The sequence below is a fragment of the Odontesthes bonariensis genome, chromosome 22, assembly GCF_027942865.1.
Source record: "Odontesthes bonariensis isolate fOdoBon6 chromosome 22, fOdoBon6.hap1, whole genome shotgun sequence".
NCBI classification, from domain to species: domain Eukaryota; kingdom Metazoa; phylum Chordata; class Actinopteri; order Atheriniformes; family Atherinopsidae; genus Odontesthes; species Odontesthes bonariensis.
This window is the reverse complement of record NC_134527.1, coordinates 20,551,527-20,572,379: the sequence shown is the minus strand read 5'-3', so window position 1 is coordinate 20,572,379 and position 20,853 is coordinate 20,551,527. Positions and strand designations below refer to the sequence as shown.

General features: G+C 39.1%; 2 protein-coding genes across 3 annotated transcripts in view; one reads left to right on the top strand and one right to left on the bottom strand.

The window, feature by feature from the left end:
• Positions 1-3,270: 3,270 nt before the first annotated feature.
• Positions 3,271-20,853, top strand: part of LOC142373353 (uncharacterized) — a 314,679-nt gene continuing 297,096 nt past the window's right edge. Inside the window, exons 1-3 of the mRNA XM_075456558.1 lie at positions 3,271-3,525; positions 3,771-3,847; positions 4,649-5,199. Of these exons, the coding sequence (XP_075312673.1) occupies positions 3,788-3,847; positions 4,649-5,199 (611 nt within the window). The 5' untranslated portion in view covers positions 3,271-3,525; positions 3,771-3,787. The remainder of the gene's footprint in view (positions 3,526-3,770; positions 3,848-4,648; positions 5,200-20,853) is intronic.
• Positions 9,740-19,815, bottom strand: LOC142372468 (protein CutA homolog). 2 transcript variants are annotated; one of them, XM_075455376.1, is made up of 6 exons: positions 19,510-19,815; positions 18,018-18,166; positions 15,354-15,413; positions 14,567-14,612; positions 14,448-14,497; positions 9,740-13,570 (listed from the first exon to the last, which is right to left on the bottom strand). In XM_075455376.1, exons 1-6 carry the CDS (start codon positions 19,669-19,671, stop codon positions 13,468-13,470), a joined length of 570 nt encoding a protein of 189 aa, XP_075311491.1. In that variant the 5' UTR covers positions 19,672-19,815; the 3' UTR covers positions 9,740-13,467. The 2 variants fall into 2 exon arrangements, with proteins under 2 accessions (XP_075311491.1, XP_075311490.1); XM_075455375.1 differs by having other exon boundaries at positions 14,448-14,612.

Below are 20,853 nucleotides of genomic sequence, written 5' to 3'. Positions count from 1 at the left end.
AGCAGTGAAAAGGTTTTGGTAATTCCTCGTGGCGGCGTGATGGGGCTACATTCAACAAACACATGTACATTAAGGTGTTTTTCAGTTTCCTCACCGTGTAACTTGTTGTATTTAGCGCATGAACAAGGGTTGTACAGCTCAACTGGTTAAGCAGATGCCCCATGTATGGAGGCTGAAGGTCCTTGATGCAGTTGGCCTGAGATACACACACACACACACACACACACACACACACACACACACACACACACACACACACACACACACACACACACACACACATACATATATATGTATAACTTACTCATGAAGTTACATTAACCCTCTTCTTTTTTTTTCAAGGTCTTTTTTTTAAAATTATTTTTCAAATATAACAAACAAAGGAGATAATCAAGTCTAGTTTCTGTCCATTCATACCCCACATGTACTGGACCCCAAGCAAATTTCAATACAGCCAGACATCGACACATACAGAAACCAGGTAAATAAAAAAGAAAACCATCACGAAGAGAAAAGAAAAAAAACAAAAAAAAAAGACGGGTACATATATAAATTTGGGTTACATAGATATGTTAATAGCTGCCGTGCCTTCAGGAAATAAATGGCTGCCAAATGACATAGAATTCCCTGGTGGTCCCTCTTACAGTATATCTATTTTTTTCTAAATGAACATGACTCATGACCTCCCTAATCCACTGGCCATATGTTGGGGGGGGGGGGGGAGGGGAGCATCTTTCCATTTAAAGGGACACTATGTAATAAATTAAGTCATTTATTAGCTCAAATCAACATATTCATTCATAAGTTAGTCCTCATTGGTGTAAAATGATCTCTGTCAAAAATCTCACTTATCCTCCTGAGTGAAGAATAACTAGTCTGTATCTACATAGAGCAGGTAAGCTCTATGGAGGCTGCCATGTCCTTCCGGTCTATGAAAAATGACGAAGTGCCGAGAGGGACATAAAGCACTTCGAATCGCGATTTCCCCACCAGGCCTACAAGCAGAAATGACGTCATTGTGACGTCATTTCCGCCAAATGGCTTATTACAGCCGCTAATGCTAAATAGATTTTATTCCTTGGCACATATGTCTTTGTGTTCATTAGCTTTCTTTTTGTAAGTGCATCATCTTCTTCTTTTTATTATTATTCCTATGCTCCCCCTGGATATCTTCTTTTTGGCGTTATGCTCACATTTGTAAACTGTTATTTTGTTGATTTACTAATAAAGTTTAAAAAAAAAAAAAAAAGCTAAATAGATTTTATCTCGTAAATGATCCCACTAATAATGCATTGCTTGTTACCAAACTTCTGCCGTAGTACACATAGGCTCTTAACTCACAAAACGAGGCATTAGAAAGTTTGTAAGTTTACCGGGAGTTTATTTACCGCTGCTAATGCTCCTATTGCTAACGCAGGCTAATGCTAACGCTGCGTCGACGTCACTTCCGGTAACTCCCGGAATATGACTAATTGCATTGCTTGCACACCAAAGGAGATGTTATGTTATCTGACATGTTATCTGTCATCTGTATTCATAGTGTTGTTGTATGTGTGTTATATAATCCTTTGTACTGTGTGTCTTGATTTCTTTTTGTTTGTATGGACCTTGAGTCTGAAGCTATAGCTTATTGAATCTTGACACATTCCGCTTGCCGTAGTTCAAGAAGTTGCAGCGCACATTTGAAAACGTGAGGCGCTAGAGAGCAAATTCATTCAACTTTGCAAAATAAAATTGCACCACTAGATGGGGGAAGAAATTACATAGTGTCCCTTTAATGACAATTTTCAATTACTTGAGAACTGGGGATACTATTTTCTTTCCTCACTTTTTCCGAAGTTAGGAGCGTTTGTTGAATCTGACGTGGCGTGTTCGTACGAGACCTCACGAAAAAAGTGAGAGAAATTTAGAATAAAAATACGAAAATGTTCTGGCATGAGGCCCATTGTCACCACTTACTGAAGAATACATGTCAAGTGTAGTCAAGTCAAATTTATTTGTATGGCACATTTCATGTACAAAACAGTTCAAAGTGTAAATAAAAGCATTACAGGGAGTGGAAGAAGCATTAAAAATACATAAAAGAAAATAAAAGAATTGTGGTGGAAATTTTAGTAAGGCACAGTTATTATACAGATTATTACGTAATCGCTCCTTTGATATGTTCACGCGTTTTTATCTGTATTCCCTCCCTTCCTGCAGCCAAGTCCGCCTCGACACCGTACCATCTTTCCTGTCATCCTCCTTAAAGTTGTTAAATCATAAGAGCACAATGCCCTCATTGAAAGAGAGAGATAACAGAAAAACAGGTGTCTTGCAGGAGGTTATTTATACACAGTAACACTTAATACAATGCATATAGGAATTCATTTTTCCCTTACAGAATATAAAGAGAAAGAGATAAAACAATTAAAATGAACTTTAAATTGTTAAAAACAAGCAACAGTCCAGATAAGTTAAAAGATACAGTGCAGATTTCATACATAGACACAAGAGAAAAGAAATGTTTTTAACCCGGATTTAAAAATGTCTACATTTGGTGAAAGTTTAATCTCCACTGGCAGTTTGTTCCACTTGTTTGCGGCAGAACAGCTAAATGCTGCTTCTCCATGTTTAGTCTGGACTCTGGACTGGACCAGCTGACCTGAGTCCTTGGATCTAAGAGCTCTGCTAGGTTTATATTCTCTGAACATTACACATATGTGTTTTGGGCCTAAACCGTTCTGGGATTTGTAAACCATTAGCAGGCTTTTAAAATCTATTCTGTGAGTGACTGGGAACCAGTGTAAAGATCTGGTTTGATGTGTTCAGATCTCTTAGTCCTGATCAAACTCTAGCAGTAGTAGCGTTCTGGATGAGCTGCAGATGTTTAATGCTCTTTTTGGGAGAGAAAACCTTTAATTCTGCTGAGAATTACGAGGGAGAGATCAAATGCAAGCTGATGGACCTGTAGAAGGATCAAAACATCTGCCCAAAACCTTCAAACGGTACCGTGAGTCCTAATGACTCTGCCAGGATGAATGTATATGTTTTGGACGGTAGCATTTTGTCTCAAATAGTTCTGCACGGAACAAGATTTGTCCAAGAATTTTATGTTTGTGTATGAGATTGCATCCTGAGTGAAAAACATGAAGTGTGAAGACGTATCTAAACTGACCGTTGACATGTTAAGACCAAGTTTAGGTTGTGGGAACGGACTGCTTGCCCAAGAATATGCTAAAAATAATTTCTGTTTGATTTGATGCAAAGACAAATGTACAGATGTGTGTTTTACAGTGAAACCTTTGACATGATGCCGTCAGCCTGACATGGCAACTCTGCTGATCAGAGCTTCTTGGACAGTGCATTTATTGAAAAAATCAAACGCTTATTTTCAAAAACTCTTTTTGGAATTGGAACTTTTTGAGCTGGACTCACTTTTGGTTACCGTGGAAATGAACAATGCACCTGTGAAGCCTGTGAGACTCTGATCTGTGTGAAGACGTCTATAAACCTGAAGAATCAGACATCACTCAATCATAAAGGGTGAGAAATCTTTTCCATGCTCAAATGTAACCTGAATAATCATACCTGTTGTATTGTTGTCCATATCCTTTCATCTGAATATGGTTCAAACTGGGGGCATTTAAAGAACAAACTTAAGTGTGCACAAGATTGTCTATTTTAGCTAAACACAATTCCAAATAAGGTATGTTTATCTATCAATGTGTTTAGGGAGATAATCCCTACACTTATTATTGTTATTGATTTTTTTTTCTCCATTTATAAAGCCAAAGTTGATGCACAGATGGAGAAACTTCTCGTGGAAGAGAGAGACAATAGCAGCAAAATGACTTTGCTGCCAGAGGTGGGTCATTTGTATGTGTCTCTCTGCGTCAAATTTGATTTACTGATACTTTTGCTCCTTCAGCGATAATAGTTATGTTTAAAATGTATTGCTAGGAAATATTTGAGACATCTTCTGACCAAATACAATTAAAAACATATGCTCGGGGACATTTTTATAGTACATAGAGAAAAATATTGCCATGGTCCATGTTTGAGAGTGCAAACAGGCTGGAAACAGACTAATGTCGAAACAATAACTTTATGTGCAAATTAAACAAAAACAAAGCAGCAAAATACAAATCGGTAACTAGGTAATGTTACCAGGTAACATGGTGATTGAGTGACAAGAAAAAGGCAACTGAGGGCATCCAAGAACGATGGCTGGAAAAGAGGCCAAACTGAATGGACAAGAGAGCAGAAATAAGAAACTGAACAGAACATACAAGAAATAAGGCTCCACAAAATAATACAAAAACCAAAGCTGGGACAAACAGGAGCTGAGCAAAGGCAAAGAACATAACAAGCACCCAATGATAGATTATAAAGTAGAACAAGACAGAAACCAAAAGACAAAGTCAAAACCTCCACCAATCCTATAAACCAGTCCCAAGAAGATATCAGAGATATTAACAGAACATGGCAGGGATCCAAGAAACTGGAAGATAAAATTGAATGATACATTCCAACAAAAGAATCTTCATTTTTCACTTCTGCCATGCATCTTGACCGCTTCTCCCATGTAGTTTGGAAGAATGATTCCATTCACCATCTTTGTGCGCCGTAGTGACTGTCTCTATCTCTGCCTGCTTTTCCTTCACAGAAACAATGCACACACCTGGACAGACCGTGCGAAGAGGGCAAGGATGGTGTCAGTGAATGTGTGCCGGATCAGCCAACCCGCACTGAGAGGAAGCCGTACTGCTGTGCCGAGTGTGCGAAGAGTTTCAAGAGACGGGGGCATTTGATAAATCATCAGCGCATCCACACTGGAGAAAAGCCTTACCCATGTGAGCAGTGTGGGATGCTTTTCAGGGAGTCAGGGCATTTGAAAATACATCAGCGCATCCACACTGGAGAAAAGCCTTACCTATGTGAGCAGTGTGGGAGGCGTTTCAGTCAGTCAGGGAGTTTGACAGTTCATCAGCGCATCCACACTGGAGAAAAGCCTTACCTATGTGAGCAGTGTGGGATGCTTTTTAGGGAGTCAGGGCATTTGAGAGATCATCAGCGCATCCACACTGGAGAAAAGCCTTACCCATGTGAGCAGTGTGGGATGCTTTTCAGGGAGTCAGGGCATTTGAGAGATCATCAGCGCATCCACACTGGAGAAAAGCCTTACCCATGTGACCAGTGTGGGAAGCGTTTCAGTCTGTCAGGGAATTTGAAAAGACATCAGAAAACTCACATGAAAGAATTGGTGTTACTGTTATAAAACACGCAATAAAGAAATTCTTTGTGTACGGCTATGAAATGGTCTCCAAAACATTTGTTTGCATGCAACTTAAATTGTCAAATGCTGTCTAATGTTTAGTAGCAAACACACACGGAACTATTCTTGGTTTCAGTGTTGCTTTTGGTAAAATGTTAGCATAAGCTTCTATTATTACCCTGAGTAACAGTGTCTACATGCATATGCACTGTACATATTACATTAACCTTGCTCATTTTCTCAGTATCAATTAGTTGATTACAACATTGGCCATTTATATTTTACAAAGAATTATATCTATTAAAAACATCTAAATGCCTCAAATAATTGCAAGCCATGGAGCTATTTTTTAAAATCAAATTAAGAAAATCAGTTTTTACAAAAGAAATTAAAGCAGCACCAGGGAAGTTTTGAACCTTAAAACTATGTGCTTCCGACTTGTTTTGAAACATTTATTCTGAAGCCTGAAACTGCCCTGTAGCGCTGGGAGGCTGAGATTCCAGAGTTCAGGATTTTGGTTTCCAGAGGTCCGTTTCACGAAGCAGGTTTAGTGAAAACTGAGTTGATTAACCCTGAAATGAGGGAAACCCTGAGTTTTCCGTTTCACAAAGGGAGGTAACTCAACCCCGAGAAAGAGGGGTAACTCTCTTTCTCGGGTATAATGTATATTTATTCCCAGGGCTAATATTCTTCCACTGGTGGTTGAAAGTGATAAAAAAAAAAAAAAGTAGGCTATGTACTAAAAACACTTCTCTTTTTTTTAAATCCCAGTTTTATTTTGAGTATTTTGATGGTTAGTAATAGATTAGATCAATGCAGAGATGCGCATGTTTTATTTCAGATGGCCGTCCCAACTGTGGAGGGCCATCAATCTGGGCCGGTCCTCACAAATATAAGATAACAGTTGAGAAGTTATTAACAGAACAGAAATGTGTATGGTAGAACTCCGTTCAAAAGAAGACAGGGAGTAAAGCTATTAAAACCTATTGCATTAAATCCAAATGGAATTCAAAATGTACTCATGATGAGGAAATAATTAATTAGGAAATCATTTGTCATTTATACACTCCGAAAAAGAAACAGATGGCATGAATGAACTGTTTTGAATTGTAGTGACTCTACAGAAAGAGTGGTGCTACTTTTTTCATGTTTTTTTTTCTGCAATGACTAAGTGCAACTTTACTCAACCTCTGTGCTTACATGCAGCTGTGTGTCGAGTTGTTATGTTTTCAACTCCTCCACATTCATATCTAGACTCGAGTTAAAATGAGAAAGGAAAATCACAAATATATTTCGGGTTAAAAAGAATGGAGAAAGTTGACTTTGGTGAACTATTTCACAAATACAACATGCTGTCTACAAGAAGTATAGGTGCAAGAATAAGGATTATACAAATAATAACTAAATATCTGCTTGTGTCACTTCCTGGAGGAACAGGAAACAGAACACACTCACAGTGACAGAGGCTCTCCTACCAGCTACTCTATAGTGTTTTAATTACATAAAAAATACACTGTCTTTTAAATCTATGGTGTTAAGTTTTATGACATATTACAAACGATGAGGTCCCTACCAGCTTTATTTACAATTTAAAAACAACTTGTGACTTATTACACTGTGTCATTATCTATTTATTCAACCATTAATTAAAATGTCCAATGTGCTTTTTGATACACACGGTCATCATTTGAAGTAATGAAATGTGGAATTGTTTTGATTTGGCCTTATCAATTGTCTCAGGGACTTATTCTCACTGAGCTGTGCTTGTGAGAGGTCAACCTGTGCAGGTAAAATGTCCGATTGGCTGCAGATCTCATATAACAGGTCCTGACCTGAATCTGTCAACTCTGAAACATTTGATTGCTCTAAAAGAGTCGTCATTATTTCAACATGCAGTTGCTCCAAGAAACTTGTTGCTGGATCTGTTTCTGCGGAACTTGTCACAAAGCGGGCGCAGAAGTAGATGCCAAAGTAGTTCTACAGATAGACAGATAAACATGCGCACCTATCATATTGGCTGACATTAATTCTGGATAAACCGGTCATTTTTTTCTTCTTTTCTTTGTTGTGCCTTCGATGCCAGGCCTCAAGGCGACACCTCTAATTCTTCCTTTGCTGTGCATCTCTTTGTTCGTGATAGAGAACTCCGCTTCGGCTCTTGCTCAACCTCTGAAACACATACATGTTGTTACAAAGAACTATATGAAACAACACACTGTTTCTTTTTTTTTTCAGTTTACAAGGATTACTCACTGTGAGGATTTAGCTCACGCAAAACCTTGTCACTCTGCGTATCCCTTTCCACATCAGCGATAGAAAGCGCTAACATTGGTAAATAATTGTTTGAATTAGGCTGCAAACATTCTCATTTTAATTTTTGTTGTTGTTTGAGATGTTAACGTGTTAAAAACAGTACCCTTTTACAACATTTGGAGGTATGATTCCAAGACTGTATAAAGTATAAGCCAGTTTGAATGAGCTATCAACAATGTGGAGAAATTAGAAGAAAAAAAGAATTAGAAATTTAATAAGTCTTACTTTTGACTGGAAACATTCACTGGAAAAAAATGCCCCTCCAAAAATAAGTAAAAAAAACAACAAATACAAGATGTTTTTGCTTGAAATAAGCAAAAAAATCTGCCAATGGAACTAGTGAAAATCAGCTTGTCAAGATTTCTTGAAATAAGATGTGATATTTAGGACTTTTGAGATAAAAGTGATCTTGAAAGTAAATTAAAAACCTCTTCAAATGTCAAAAAAAACTTGTTTCATATGATATGCGATTCAAAACAATTTGTTTTCAAGACTTTTTCATTTAACAAGATATTCCAGATGTATTGTCTTCAAACAAGTCCCTGTATCTGGCTGAAATAGTACTTGTTAGGCAGTTGTGGCTGATATCAAGTGTAATGAGATATTTTGACAAGAAATGAGACAAATATACTTGGTAAGACTTGGATTTTTCCCAGTGTTCCTGGATAGTTTAAAAACGTGTTTGTACTCTAACAGCTAGAAAACAAAAACGAGAATAGCACAAAGAGCTTCATGACCACCAACCCCCTTACCTACCATGTCTATAGCGTAGCCTGGCTGCCTCGGGCTCCGACTATCTACAGGAAGTCGCTCTAAACAAACGACAGATCCCCACCCAAAAGCTGACCACCACATCTTTTGAGAGAAAACAAAACCAATTCAAACAATGAAGTGATTCTGTGAAATAAAATATCCCTCCATATTTCTTTCAGCTCACTTGTTGTAGTCAAGCACAGTAAATGTTCTGTTCAACACCCCCTCCTACCTCAATCCCTTTATGTCAAACCATGCGATGACCAAAACAAAGATCTTTATGAGACAGTCAGAAAAGTTTGTGAAAATATTGAGGAGGGATCCAACTGATGAAAACCTCCCATACCCCCCAGGACAGTAATGATTCTCAGTTAATACATTTATCACCTCTACATCTCACGCGAAACACTACAGTGCTAAAACAATCCACTTTAAAAAACACATAACCTATCTTCAAGAGGCACTGCAAAAACAGGCACGCACAAATGGGTAAATTCATAAAACTGTGCTTCAATATCGCTCAGAAATTCCCACATTTTAAAAGGAAAAAAAGTTCTCTGGCTCGCCCAGCCAGTGAGACACCCTCAGGGCTCTGAGCGTGAGACTATCTTCAGAAGGCAGACCCTAAATGACTGCAGCCTCCCACCCGAGACCACAAGACTCAAGACTGGAACAATGTCCTTTGGACAGACCAGACCAAAGTGGAGATGTTTGGTCATAATGTACAGCAGCATGTTTGGAGAAAACCTGGACCTGGAGTATTCCAGAGTCAAATGTGAGGCCATCTGTCCGACAGCTAAAGCTTGGCTGAAACCAGGTCATCAACAGGACAAAGATCCCAAACACAGCAGCAGATCTACGACAGAATGTCTGAAAAAGAAAAGAATCAAGGTGCTGCAATGGCCTGGTCAAAGTCCAGACCTCAACCTGACTGAGATGCTGTGGTGGGACCTTAAGAGAGCTGTGCAGAAACCAATGCTGCAAACCTCTATGAGCCGAAGCAACGTTGGAAAGAAGTGTGGGACAAAGTTCCTCTACAACCACGTGACTGATAACATCATACAGATAACCATTACTTCAAGTTATTGCTGATACAAGCTTTGCATCAGGTGTTCTCAGTTTTTCCATACAGAACAACTTTACGGGCTCTGAGACTGAAGTTCTGCTTTCAGAGATCCAAAAAGGAAAATCTGTCGTTTTTAGCAGTGTAGCAGTGGAATTACGGGACCTGCAAAAGCAAAGAAATGGGAAGCAATTACGAGTACTGTTAATACCATGTCACCTGTAATACGTAATGTCACCGAAATAAAAAAGAAATGGTTTGATATGAAAATGGCTTAGCAGTCCCCCCCCCACCCCGCTGTATCGAGACGCACCTGCGCTCCACGACAGCACAGGTGCTTTGATGGTATATGTGTCTCGTGCTCCAATTATGATTGGCAGTCCAGCCATGGCATGAAAGTCCCTCTTAATTTGTACTTGTTGGACAGCGGTGTATGGGAATTTTATGTACCATGGGTGATAAACAGATAAGAGTTTTGATGATAAGGGGACTGGGACACCCCCGATCTGTCTCCAATCTCCCTCTGAAAGGTTCCAGTGGCCAAAGATACAAGGGTGGTGAGGACCTGGACGTGTGGTGGAATTGGGTTTGATCGGCGTGTTTTTCTCTGGAGTTGTGGCTCTAGCAAGCTGCTTATTTGCAACAGCACAGACTTGTCAGTCTTAATTGCGATGTCAGCCATTCGTCTGTCTCTACACGGTCTCTTCCAAGAGCCTGACGCGCTAAGGCATCCAAAAGTAGAAAGTCAGCCGCTGGTTACGCTTCCCATTGACCTTGTTATTTACAGATTCAAATGAACCATCAAATAGTGCATAATTTAAGTCGAACAGAATAATGTCAGCATAATTATGGGGTATAATGTATATTTATTTATTTTTTCTTCAAAGTAATTAAATATACAATCCATTAGTCAAGCAAACTTGATTGGAACAACAGCGGACTATTTTACGAAACTCCTACGACAGGTCTGGATCACTCGTAAATTCTGTTCGTACCTGAAAGAAAACGTAAAATACGAAAAGATTGGTGAATGCGCAAATTCTCTTAAATCACTTGTACAGACGATTTAAAAAAAAACTGTTTTACTCTGCCATGTCATTTTAAGGGCTCGGTAGTTCTTGCATGAGGCCCAATGTCTTTTTTTTCCCCAAAAAAAACAGCTGAAACATGGACTCATCTGACCATAGAGCACATGTGTTTCAATGCACCTGAGATGAGCCCAGAGAACACAGTTAATAAATGGCTACCACCTTGCGTAATACAGCTTCAGGTGGTTTCTGACCTTGGCCTTTACAGCAACAACCCATCCTCACTTGGAAAAAGTAAAACCTTTGTTGGGTGATTCTGTTACACCCAATCCTCACACCCTAACCTCTAATCTACTGCTTGTTGAATCTTCCAGAACAGGTCATGTATATCCAATAAAGCTGAAACATTTCCTACTTGGCTCCAGCGCTATAGCAACACCAGCTCTGTGTCAAAAAGAGGTCAGTCAAAAATGTAGTGCCACCACCAAATCCCTCCCAACATCCAAATGAAGATTCTGCAATTAATTAAAGAGGAATTGCTTGGCGTCATGACAAAAATGCCTTTAGACTGTCTTCCTTTATGCATTTACTTTCATCTCTGTATAAAAAGCCCAGAGAAACCATGTTTCTGTACAATGATTAATAGATTAAGGAGATGAATTTAACATTTTGCTGACAAACTGGGTTGTATCCATGAAACTGAATAACTGTCTCCTAGAAGCTGCTGGTGTTGTACTCCTCTACGCCTGCTACTAATATTGTAAATCCTCATCTCTGCAAATGTTACAGGTGTAATAAAACAACACATAATTATCGACACATCATGTATGGTTGTTGTTCATCATATCAAGGACGCAAAGCGGGAGTGTTGATCCTCAGAAAAACAAACTGCTACTTGTCGTACTTTGCAACATTGATACCTGCATCAATCTTCAGATGATCCCGCTGATTTTATGCTGAATCTTATATTAATGTAAAATAATGTTACTTGGAGTAGTAAGTGGTACTCATATTGCATCAGTCAGAATTACTTTGGGTGATCAAAAAGAGTGATGATAAAGCTATTTGTTGTTGCCATTATGTGAGCACAATTGATTTAATATGATTCACATCTGAATGTTTGATGGGGGGGGTTAGCATTGTGTATTGCAACAGCACCATCTAGTGGACATGTAATCAAGCTGCAGGACATAACACCTTTTCTTCTCACATTGCTGATCAATCTGCAGTTACCCATTAAAGTGCATTACTATGAACTGTACATGTCAGTATTTTCAACATTATGCGTACATTCATATTGTGCAGATACATTGCTCCGGATACAGTTACGCAGTTAAAGAGGAGGACATTTACTCTAAAGTACCACACATATGCAACGCCACCAGTTAGTCTGATCTCTGGGCCAGACAGGGGGGATTATTTTGGCTCCACAGACACAACACCAAACTGAACCACGTCTGCATTTCCTTTGTGCGCGCCTCAGGCCAGGAACACTCTCTGCACACTGAAGCTTGTGAGGCTTATTGTACATTTCTGCTTCATGATACAACCTTATGTGGTTCACACGGTTTGTACGATTGCGAATTTGGCAAAATGTTCTCTGCAAATTTGTTCCAATTGTCAACACTGGTTCTGGTTCTCTTTCTTCCACACACAGGCAACATACTGTTGTCAGCAATGACAGTTGAATAGTTCTGCTGTTGACTGTAGGCCGTGACTTGTGATCTTTTTTTGATAAGTTAGTCTGCTTTTGCTTTTTAAAGGAGCTTTCATTTGGCCAGCCTTATATGTGGAGATCAAGAATATATTAACGAGCTCTTTTAAATAAAATCAAACAATGGAAGGTTTTTTATTAATTGTAATTAGAAATACATGGTAAGTAACAAAGGTGTGGAGTAAACTAGATATTAAAACTGCAAATCTATCCTCAGTGGTTTGTTGAATATTAGGTTTTAAGAGGGTCAAATTCAGCGGTTAATTTGGTAAACATTTAGACAAATAAATGTAAACTCAGACTTACAAACTACTATATTCAACTGGTGCATCTTCAACCGCTGAACATTCTTGCTGCTCAGAGAGAACTTTGTGTTTCTGGCAACAGATTTAATAAACGCAGTCTGAACTTCTGGGTCAGAATAGGTGACGTTTCTTACAATGAAAGTGAGGGAAGAACATGAAAATGCACTGTCATACAGCAAGTGTTCAGTGTACTCATTTTAGTCATGTTGTCAGTACGTTCTAACACAAACTATAAAGTATGTTAACCCTGCAGGTCCTCACCAGCATCCAGAAATTATAAGCACACAGTTTTACAATATTGCCATTTATTCCCTAAATTAATCTCATCTAGCACCAGTGAGCAGCTAGCACACATTTCTGCTTACGACTTAAATATTGTATGTTATAGGGCATGTTTTTAAATCTTTAATTATTCTGTGTTAGCTGACATAGAGAAAAGTGCTCAGTTCTTTCCGCTTCTTTATCTATAATAACAGCAATGCTTAAATAAGAATGACTAATGAGGTGCTCTGACAATGAATGATAACTGAGGTGAAATAAACTGAATTAATAAATACTTTATTAGTATCATTGCGGTGCAAATGACTGAGGTAAAAATTTGATAAATAAAACAAAATAAAAACATGTTGTCAAAGTGCTGCAAAGTTGCACAGCGGTGAAACGGAGAAGTGTGGTTGACACCATCGTAATACGTAAATAAATACATAAACGAAGCAGCTTGGCGATGTCTTAATTGAGTCAGAATAGATTCCAAAGGATCCATTATCTCACAGACGGTGTTTTCTATAAGAACTGTATATTGATGAACGTACAGCAAATGTCACTTTGTGCGAAAGAATTTCAAGGGAAAAGCCTAGAGGGATAATAAAAAAAAAGGTGTAAATATGAGGTGAGAAACTTTAAGTCTACAGAGAGCTTTCTCTATTCTTTCAATTCTTTCATCCACAGCCTTCAAACAGCCGTGCGCACGCATGGCTCAGTATTCTCTGTTGGCTGCAGTCCATGCTGAGATTGGCGTTTATTTCAATGAAGCATCAGTCATCTGGAATGGCTTCATCCATCCACTTCATGTAAGCCAGACTGCCGTCCTCGACAGGGAAACTGAGCACCTCTGGGTTTGCATAAGGATGAACAGACCTTGAAGGGAGTCACAGAACACGTCACAATGCAAGGATTTCTTCAGATAAGTTAACACTGCAGGGAAAGTCATATCTGTACTTATCACAGCTCTGCTCAAACAAACCTTGGATTCTTTCTTATTTCCTTCCTCCTGCAAGACGGTTATGTGTTTGGGTTGGTTTGTCAGCAGAATAATTAAAAACACATCAGGCAGATTTGCGTGACAGTTTTATCCCAGCTAGGCTAAAGGCCAAATGTGCTTTTGTTTTATGTTTTCATGCAGTGTCAGGCTCTTCTTGTTGCTTTACTTAACCCACTTAACCCCTTTTCATGGCTGGTACAGCTTCAACATCAATCATTTCTGGAACTACAAATGCGTTCAAAAGAGCAATTATTCCTTTAAACACAAAGCACGAAGCCTGTCCGCATATGGTGACTGTATTTACCCGTGTCCGAAAAAAAGAAAAAGAATAAAAAATGTAAGTCACAGCAAACCGTGAATCGTGGGGCTGGGTTTTGCTCCTGATTTCATTGAGTTCATTACTCAGTTCATTACTGAGTTCATTCAAATAAATCAGTTTTTGTACAAATTTGGCTTCGGCTGTAAAATAGATTTTCACAAAAATAATTGCAAATAAATAAACAAAATGAGCTACCTAGTCAGATGCACTATTAAAAATGTTGCTTTTCTTTTGTTAAGCTTCTCTCGGTCGGACATACTTTCTATATCCAAAATGCTACCACACATCAGCCCATAGTTGTGTGCTTCCGTCATGTTTTCCCTCTCCTCACAGACAGCGCAGGCTCTTCCCCGACGCACGTTGTGAGTAGTCATGTGATGCCAAAAAATGAATGAATGAATGAACTACCGTGAAACACACGAACAACCTCTTACCTCACATAATCTACAACCTGCTGGATCTTGGAGGTCTTTGTTTTCACCAGCTGCAACAACAAGATCTCTTCAAATATGTCTTCTTTTACACCAGACCACAACATGGCAAGAGGACTTACCATCAGGATCTCACTTGCATCCTGGATTTCACCTTTCCAATAGTACCTAAAAAAAAAAGCAAACGACAAAAAAACTTTGTACCGGGGGGGGGGGGGGGGGGGGGAATATGCTTTCAGGCACTGAAAAGTACCACGATATGCTACAAAGCCTTTCATTTCTGTCACAAAGGCCCTCACAAAAGACTGTATTTACAAAAGAAAACAACAATTACCACGATTTGTAGTAAAACTGCCAAACTCTTTACGGTGAGAAGCAGCAAAACTGTTTTATATCAACAACGTGAGCCATGATTATGTGAAGCGAAGCTCATCCATTGCCAGCGCTCACACACCCTGACCGGTTCTGTCAGTGCTCTCACCCTGAAACTAATCCAGCCACATCCTTTGTTTTTAGGCTAAACCTCAATTCAGTGAACAGGCATAACGCTGGCTTTTCTGCTCAGCTTCCCTTCCTCCCCTGAAGTCTGACTCTTTCCGTCTTGTGGTTATGCATTAACAGGAAAACTAACTCATGCATGCATGCGAAAAACAAAAAAAAAACACCCCCAAAACAACCGCTTTCATGGCTAACTGCAGCTCAGAGAGAAAGTGATAAAAGCTTTCACTTGTAAGAACATGTAAGAAACCCACGGTTTCCACGAAAAATCAGTTATGCAGAGAAGTGGAGACGAAGAGCGCTGTGTGCTTGTTGTATTTGTGCCACTACACATGTGAGGGACATCATAATGAATCTAGTCTTTGTGATTGTGTGTCAGGTGGGCAGAAACGTGTGTAAAGTGTGATTTACATTGTGGAGGTCCTGGAGTGAATGTTAATACTGGCTGCCAGTCGTCTTTCCATGACAGCCCTGAGGGAGAAAAGAAAGAAACAGAAAGGTGGAGCGGAAAAAAAAGATCTCTTGGTAATCTTGGAAAAAGGAAAGAAAACTGAACACCATTCTCCAACTTCTTCTTTATCGTTTTATCTACTACAGTATGAAACTGAATCTTTAACCATAGTCCTCATCAAGCAGGGTGAGGGAAAATAATTTTAGGATAAAGATTTAGGAAAATATGACAAACTTGGCTTTTTTGCCGCTGCTTAGCTATCGTCGTGCTTTATCATTACCTATCAACGAGGTGATTTTCATACTACTGTGTGACTACTTCCTTGACATCTGGTTAAAGATGGACCTCAGTGGCATGCGGCCGAAATGCCAACAAAGGAAACGAGAGAGCAAACACGGCGCTCTGCTCCATTTGTGGGTTTGGCATAATTCTATCATTTCCAGACAGAAAAGGCAAACTACTACTGAGTGGACTGATTTTGGATAACATAAATGGCTTGGACTAATTTGCAAACCGCAAACCAAACACCCTGATTAAAGGAATAGTTGAAAGTAGCTCATTTGTTGAGTTATATAAGGACACTGATACCACTCTGTTCAGTGAATGTGAAGCTACCACCTGTTTGAAAAATGAAACCATTCCATCCTACCGGCACCCTTACATCTCGTCTCATGAAATGTAACTTTTGGGATTGATCTGCAGAGTGAAAACAGAATTCAATCGTTTAGGGATCATGTTGTGATGGAAAATTAATAATTCTCCTTTAGTACGTGCCGGGTGTTGTTTGTCTAGTTCAGAGAAAGGGTGTGTTATTCTGCATTTTCCCCGTATGATAAATACATGTTTATCTATCTTTCCTTGGTTACGGCAGTTGTTTGCAACTGAGGTGGCTTCAGAGGTTAAGTTAGAAAAACTTATCTGTCCCGTGCAGGTTGTTCACTTTTGTGTAACACCCTGTCTTTGCATGTATAAGTAAGTCATGAAATTTGAGACTCCTTCAGAGCTACAGCGAAGCTGTTACTCTCCTTCATGAAGTAAAAGTTCAATTTTGGAAACGGTCTCACTGTGCTTTGTTAACAGAAATTTCCACCACAATGTCTAAATAGTATAGATACCTCATATAATGTTAAAACTGAGTTTTTCTTTTTTTTAAATATATGCCTTTAAAATAATGACTGACAGTTTGTTGCATCAAGCCCTCTGTTATTAGACGATGCCTTTCAGAGGTGTTTGAGCCCATGCAGTGATGTTTGTTAAAGGAGAACTGCGGTATTTTTAACATTAAGCCTCTTTTATGAGTCGTCTGCAATGTTTTAGAACCCCCCTCACCGCTTTTTTGAATTTTACTGCTGTCTCCGGTATTTGCCTAATTTTGATTCATCTCAACCTGCTTCAGAATGGCAAGTCATGTGCATGTACAAAAAGGTCAGTAAAAGCACCATAAACGTCCTTTTTCAAAATCATCAACTCACCGGAGTGGTTACTGGTGTGCACTGGTAATCCATATCAAATTTCGTTGCGAAAAGTTGCTTCTGTCGTGTTTTATTTGGCACCTCGTTCATGCTCGCACTATTTTCTTAGCGGTGGCGGAGTAATATCAACGAACATCCAGTACAAAATGTCAAATAAAACACGACAGAAGCAACTTTTCGCAACGAAATTTGATATGGATTACCAGTGCACACCAGTAACCACTCTGGTGAGTTGATGATTTTGAAAACGGACGTTTATGGTGCTTTTACTGACCTTTTAGGACATGCACATGACTTGCCATTCTGAAGCAGGTTGAGAAGAATCAAAATTAGGCAAATACCGGAGACAGCAGTAAACATCAAAAAAGCGGTGAGGGGGGTTCTAAAACATTGCAGACGACTCAGAAAAGAGGCTTAATGTTGAAAATACCGCAGTTCTCCTTTAAGTTTGTCATTAATGGAGTGCTGCCTGACAGCTTGAAGATCATGTCCATGCAATATTGTTTTTCAGTCTAGTTCCTTGACTTTTGAATAAAGAGTTTTCTATTAAAAAAAAGTTTATACATAAGTTATCTTAATTTCAATATATAATTAAATTCCTTTGTTTGTTTTTTTAGAAAATGACAGTCAAACGTTTTGACCGAAGTGACGAAGCCCTCCTCATCTTTAGTTAGGCTTTTCTAGGACCTAACGTGCTTCTGATATGAAACCAGTTAACCCAATGAAATATTTAGTTGTTTCACCTGGTACCTGGAGACTTTAATACATTTTGTAATATATTGTTTTTTTTTTTCAAATGTCGGGACTTTTGAAAGAATATTTCAGTAGCTGATAGATCGTTTTTGTACTTTTTAAAACTACGTGGCGGGCTTACATTATTCACGAATCTTTAGATTATTTATTTAAATTTTTTTTTTTTAACTTGACAGTTCCCCAACTTTTTGGTGGAAAAAGGATTCTAAGTGAAGCTAACTTACTGGTGGTTACGTCATACTTTGTTCAAAATAACACAATAAACAACAATAAACAATAATTAACAAGAAATTTCATCTAACACAAAAAGAAAGTGAATATTTGTGTTTCCCAAAACCTAGACATATTTTTTTTATTAATTGTACACTCACACACTGAGTGACCACTCCACTCCTGTACCTGCCAATGTCCTTAGCTGCCTGCTCATTGGGACTGTTGATGAGAACGACAGAATAGTGGCCCGGTACGTAGCTCCCGGTGAAAACTGCATGAAGCTGGACCCCAATGGACCACAAACCAGGATACATGGACACCGACAGGACCAAGAACTGGAGAGAGTTGGACGTGTTTCATTTGTAAGACGATCAAAGCACGTTTGTACCATATTTTTGTCACATTTGTTAGATAACATTTGTTGTGAGGAGGCAGATAAGTGTTCACTGAGAGAAGCGGCTTGAGGAGAGAACAGAAAGTAAAAATACTTGAGAAGTTCAAAGTGAAAGCCATCAATCTTGTACGAATTCTGCTTCCCTTCTCTAAAAGGTGTATAGCACCTCCATATACTGTCATTGCATTAAAAGACAGAAAAAAACATTCTATAGATCTACAATACTGAGCAAATGTCCCAAGCAAACAAACAGGGAATAGGTAACATGTGCAAACATATACGGAAGTACTGTAGAAAAACGGTTTTACTTGTAAGTCAGTTTCTAACATGAGCACCTTTACTCTTCAGCACAGCCTGAATGAACCCTCTTAGACAAGTTTTTTTTTTAAGTAGTCTTCAGGAATAGTTCTCCAGGCTTCTTGAAGGTCATCCCGAAGCTCTTCTTTGGATGGTGGCTGGCTTTTTTTATCTGTTCTCTGTCAAGACGATCTCACGCTGCTTCAACAAAACATTCCAACTGAACACGGTCAGGTGCATGAGCTGGACTGAAAATGAGTTACAGAGCAGAGGATGTCTAAAGAAAAGCTTTGAAAGACATCCAGAGAACTATCGCTCAAGACCACTTGAAAAGAAGAAGAAACCTCAAAGCAAAATATAAGGAAATGAAGGGTGGGTCATGACTTTTGCACAGTTCTGTATGTTATCAAAGTTCTGGTGTTCTTCCCTCCTGACAAAGTGTACAGCACCAACAGCCATTACATCTGAATATATATGGAATTTGAGACAAAGTGCAGCTCTATAGGAGAGATGTGGCCCCAAATATGTGTTTCACAGCCTTACATGGAATAAGGAACGCTTTGTTTCAATGCCTGACCAATAACACTTTAGACAGAAAGAGTAGACTGTCAGTGACAGTTATTTCTGTCCTTGTAGTTACATTTGTAATTATTTGAACATTTGGTTGGTACTTTACATGTCTGATTGAGAGGAATTATAGCTCTATTTAATTATATGTTGCACTCTGATAGAACTGTCGTGTTTGGACTGGACTGAGCATTTATCCTCTTGTCATTTGGCACCGTCTGTCACAGATAAATGAGTATTGGCCTTGGACGCAGTGACCAATTTATAATCTGTCCTACTTCTCGCTCCAACACAGCGCACCATCGCAATCCGACAGATGCACTTGTAAGGACGGTACAGTTTACAGAGAATAAACAATAACTCTAAAATCTATTAGAGCAAACGTTTAGAAACGTCCCCGCAGTGAAAACAGTTTCTCACCAAGCATGTGATGAGCAGCACCGACCGACAGGCAGAGTTCAAAAGTACTTCTTTGTGGCATCGCAGAAGCAGCAACTCCATCCTTTTAGTTGCAACAATTGTCATGCCTAGAGTCCGACTGTTGCTGATAATGCGGAGCAAAGTGCGCCGAACTTTGTCCATAAACTCCGACAGACGTGCTCCTGAGATCCAAATGATTTAAACGACGATTAACCAGCAAGTGGTTGACGTGCGAGGAAGGGAGCACGCATAACAGTCGTCACATTAAAAACGCACAGCTCGGTGAGGAGAGGAAGCCGCTTTAGGTCGGGATGCTCGAGTACAGTGATATATCTGCCCCGTTCAATTGGCTGTTTAGCACTTCCTGCAACATTGGTGACCAATAACACCGCAGTTAACCTCTGCCGTCCTGCCTCCGGGCCGCGGTCATAAGCGGCTTTAGTGTCTTTATCATAAACACGCGCCTTTCTCACGGCAGAATGGGTTGGTGATGATGACAAAAAGCTCGAAGGTATTCCTCCCTGGTGGGAGGACATTAGAGATATTTAATCGATGGCATACAATTATTCTTTCGTTTTAAGGAACCAGTTTCCCCTTCTTTATTTATTCTCTGAGGGCTAGAAAGAAATCTAAGTTAATTATCTCATACTTTACATTAGGAAAAGTTTTTTTCACTTAAACACTTAACTGTACTTACAGGCCTTAAAGAGGATCACACTGTGCTTTTTACTCCACTGTATTTATCTGTTAGAATACCAGTCATTTTTTTTAAATAAGGACTTTTCATAATTACAGTAAACTGCAAAATTAGACCAGACATGAGTTCGTTGATACAGCTCCACATAAAGCTTCTGCAACGTTTAACAGCCACCGAAGCCTTGATCACACAAGTAATTGCACAGTAATACATTTCAGGTCATAATTTCACATTTTAAATGCATCTTTTCCAAACTTGCGTGCAATATTTTGCATGGAAGTAATGCCAGCTGGAGACTGTGCCCTGTTGAAGGTGTAACCCGGTTGACAAATGCATATTAAAAAGGTACAATAAATGGTTGATAAAAAGCATAAATAGTAAAATGGGATTATAAATTGTGATAACTCTGATGAAACAATTCATGAATGATGGTTTGTTCTTGTTAAAAACATGATTTACATGTATTTGATATAGCAGTACTTTTACTGTGACAGTTACGTTTTGGTGCTTTTATTTTGACATGCTTTTTTGCAAGCATTCGGCTATCCGCGGAGCCGTTCAGTTTTCGAGCTGAGGAGAGCCAGAAAGTTGGAGACTTACATTTTCCAAGGAGCTAGAAACAATTGAAAGAAAGTATTTCTAAGTTG

Excerpts from the sequence above, each read along its gene's own strand:
- LOC142372468 (XM_075455375.1), bottom strand. The coding sequence starts at position 19,671 with ATGGACAAAGTTCGGCGCACTTTGCTCCGCATTATCAGCAACAGTCGG. Across the intron at positions 14,613-15,353 it reads CACTCCAGGACCTCCACAAT|GTACTATTGGAAAGGTGAAA; the intron begins GTAAATCACACT and ends TTTTTTTTTTAG. Across the intron at positions 13,571-14,447 it reads CAGGTTGTAGATTATGTGAG|GTCTGTTCATCCTTATGCAA; the intron begins GTAAGAGGTTGT and ends ACTCCCTTCAAG.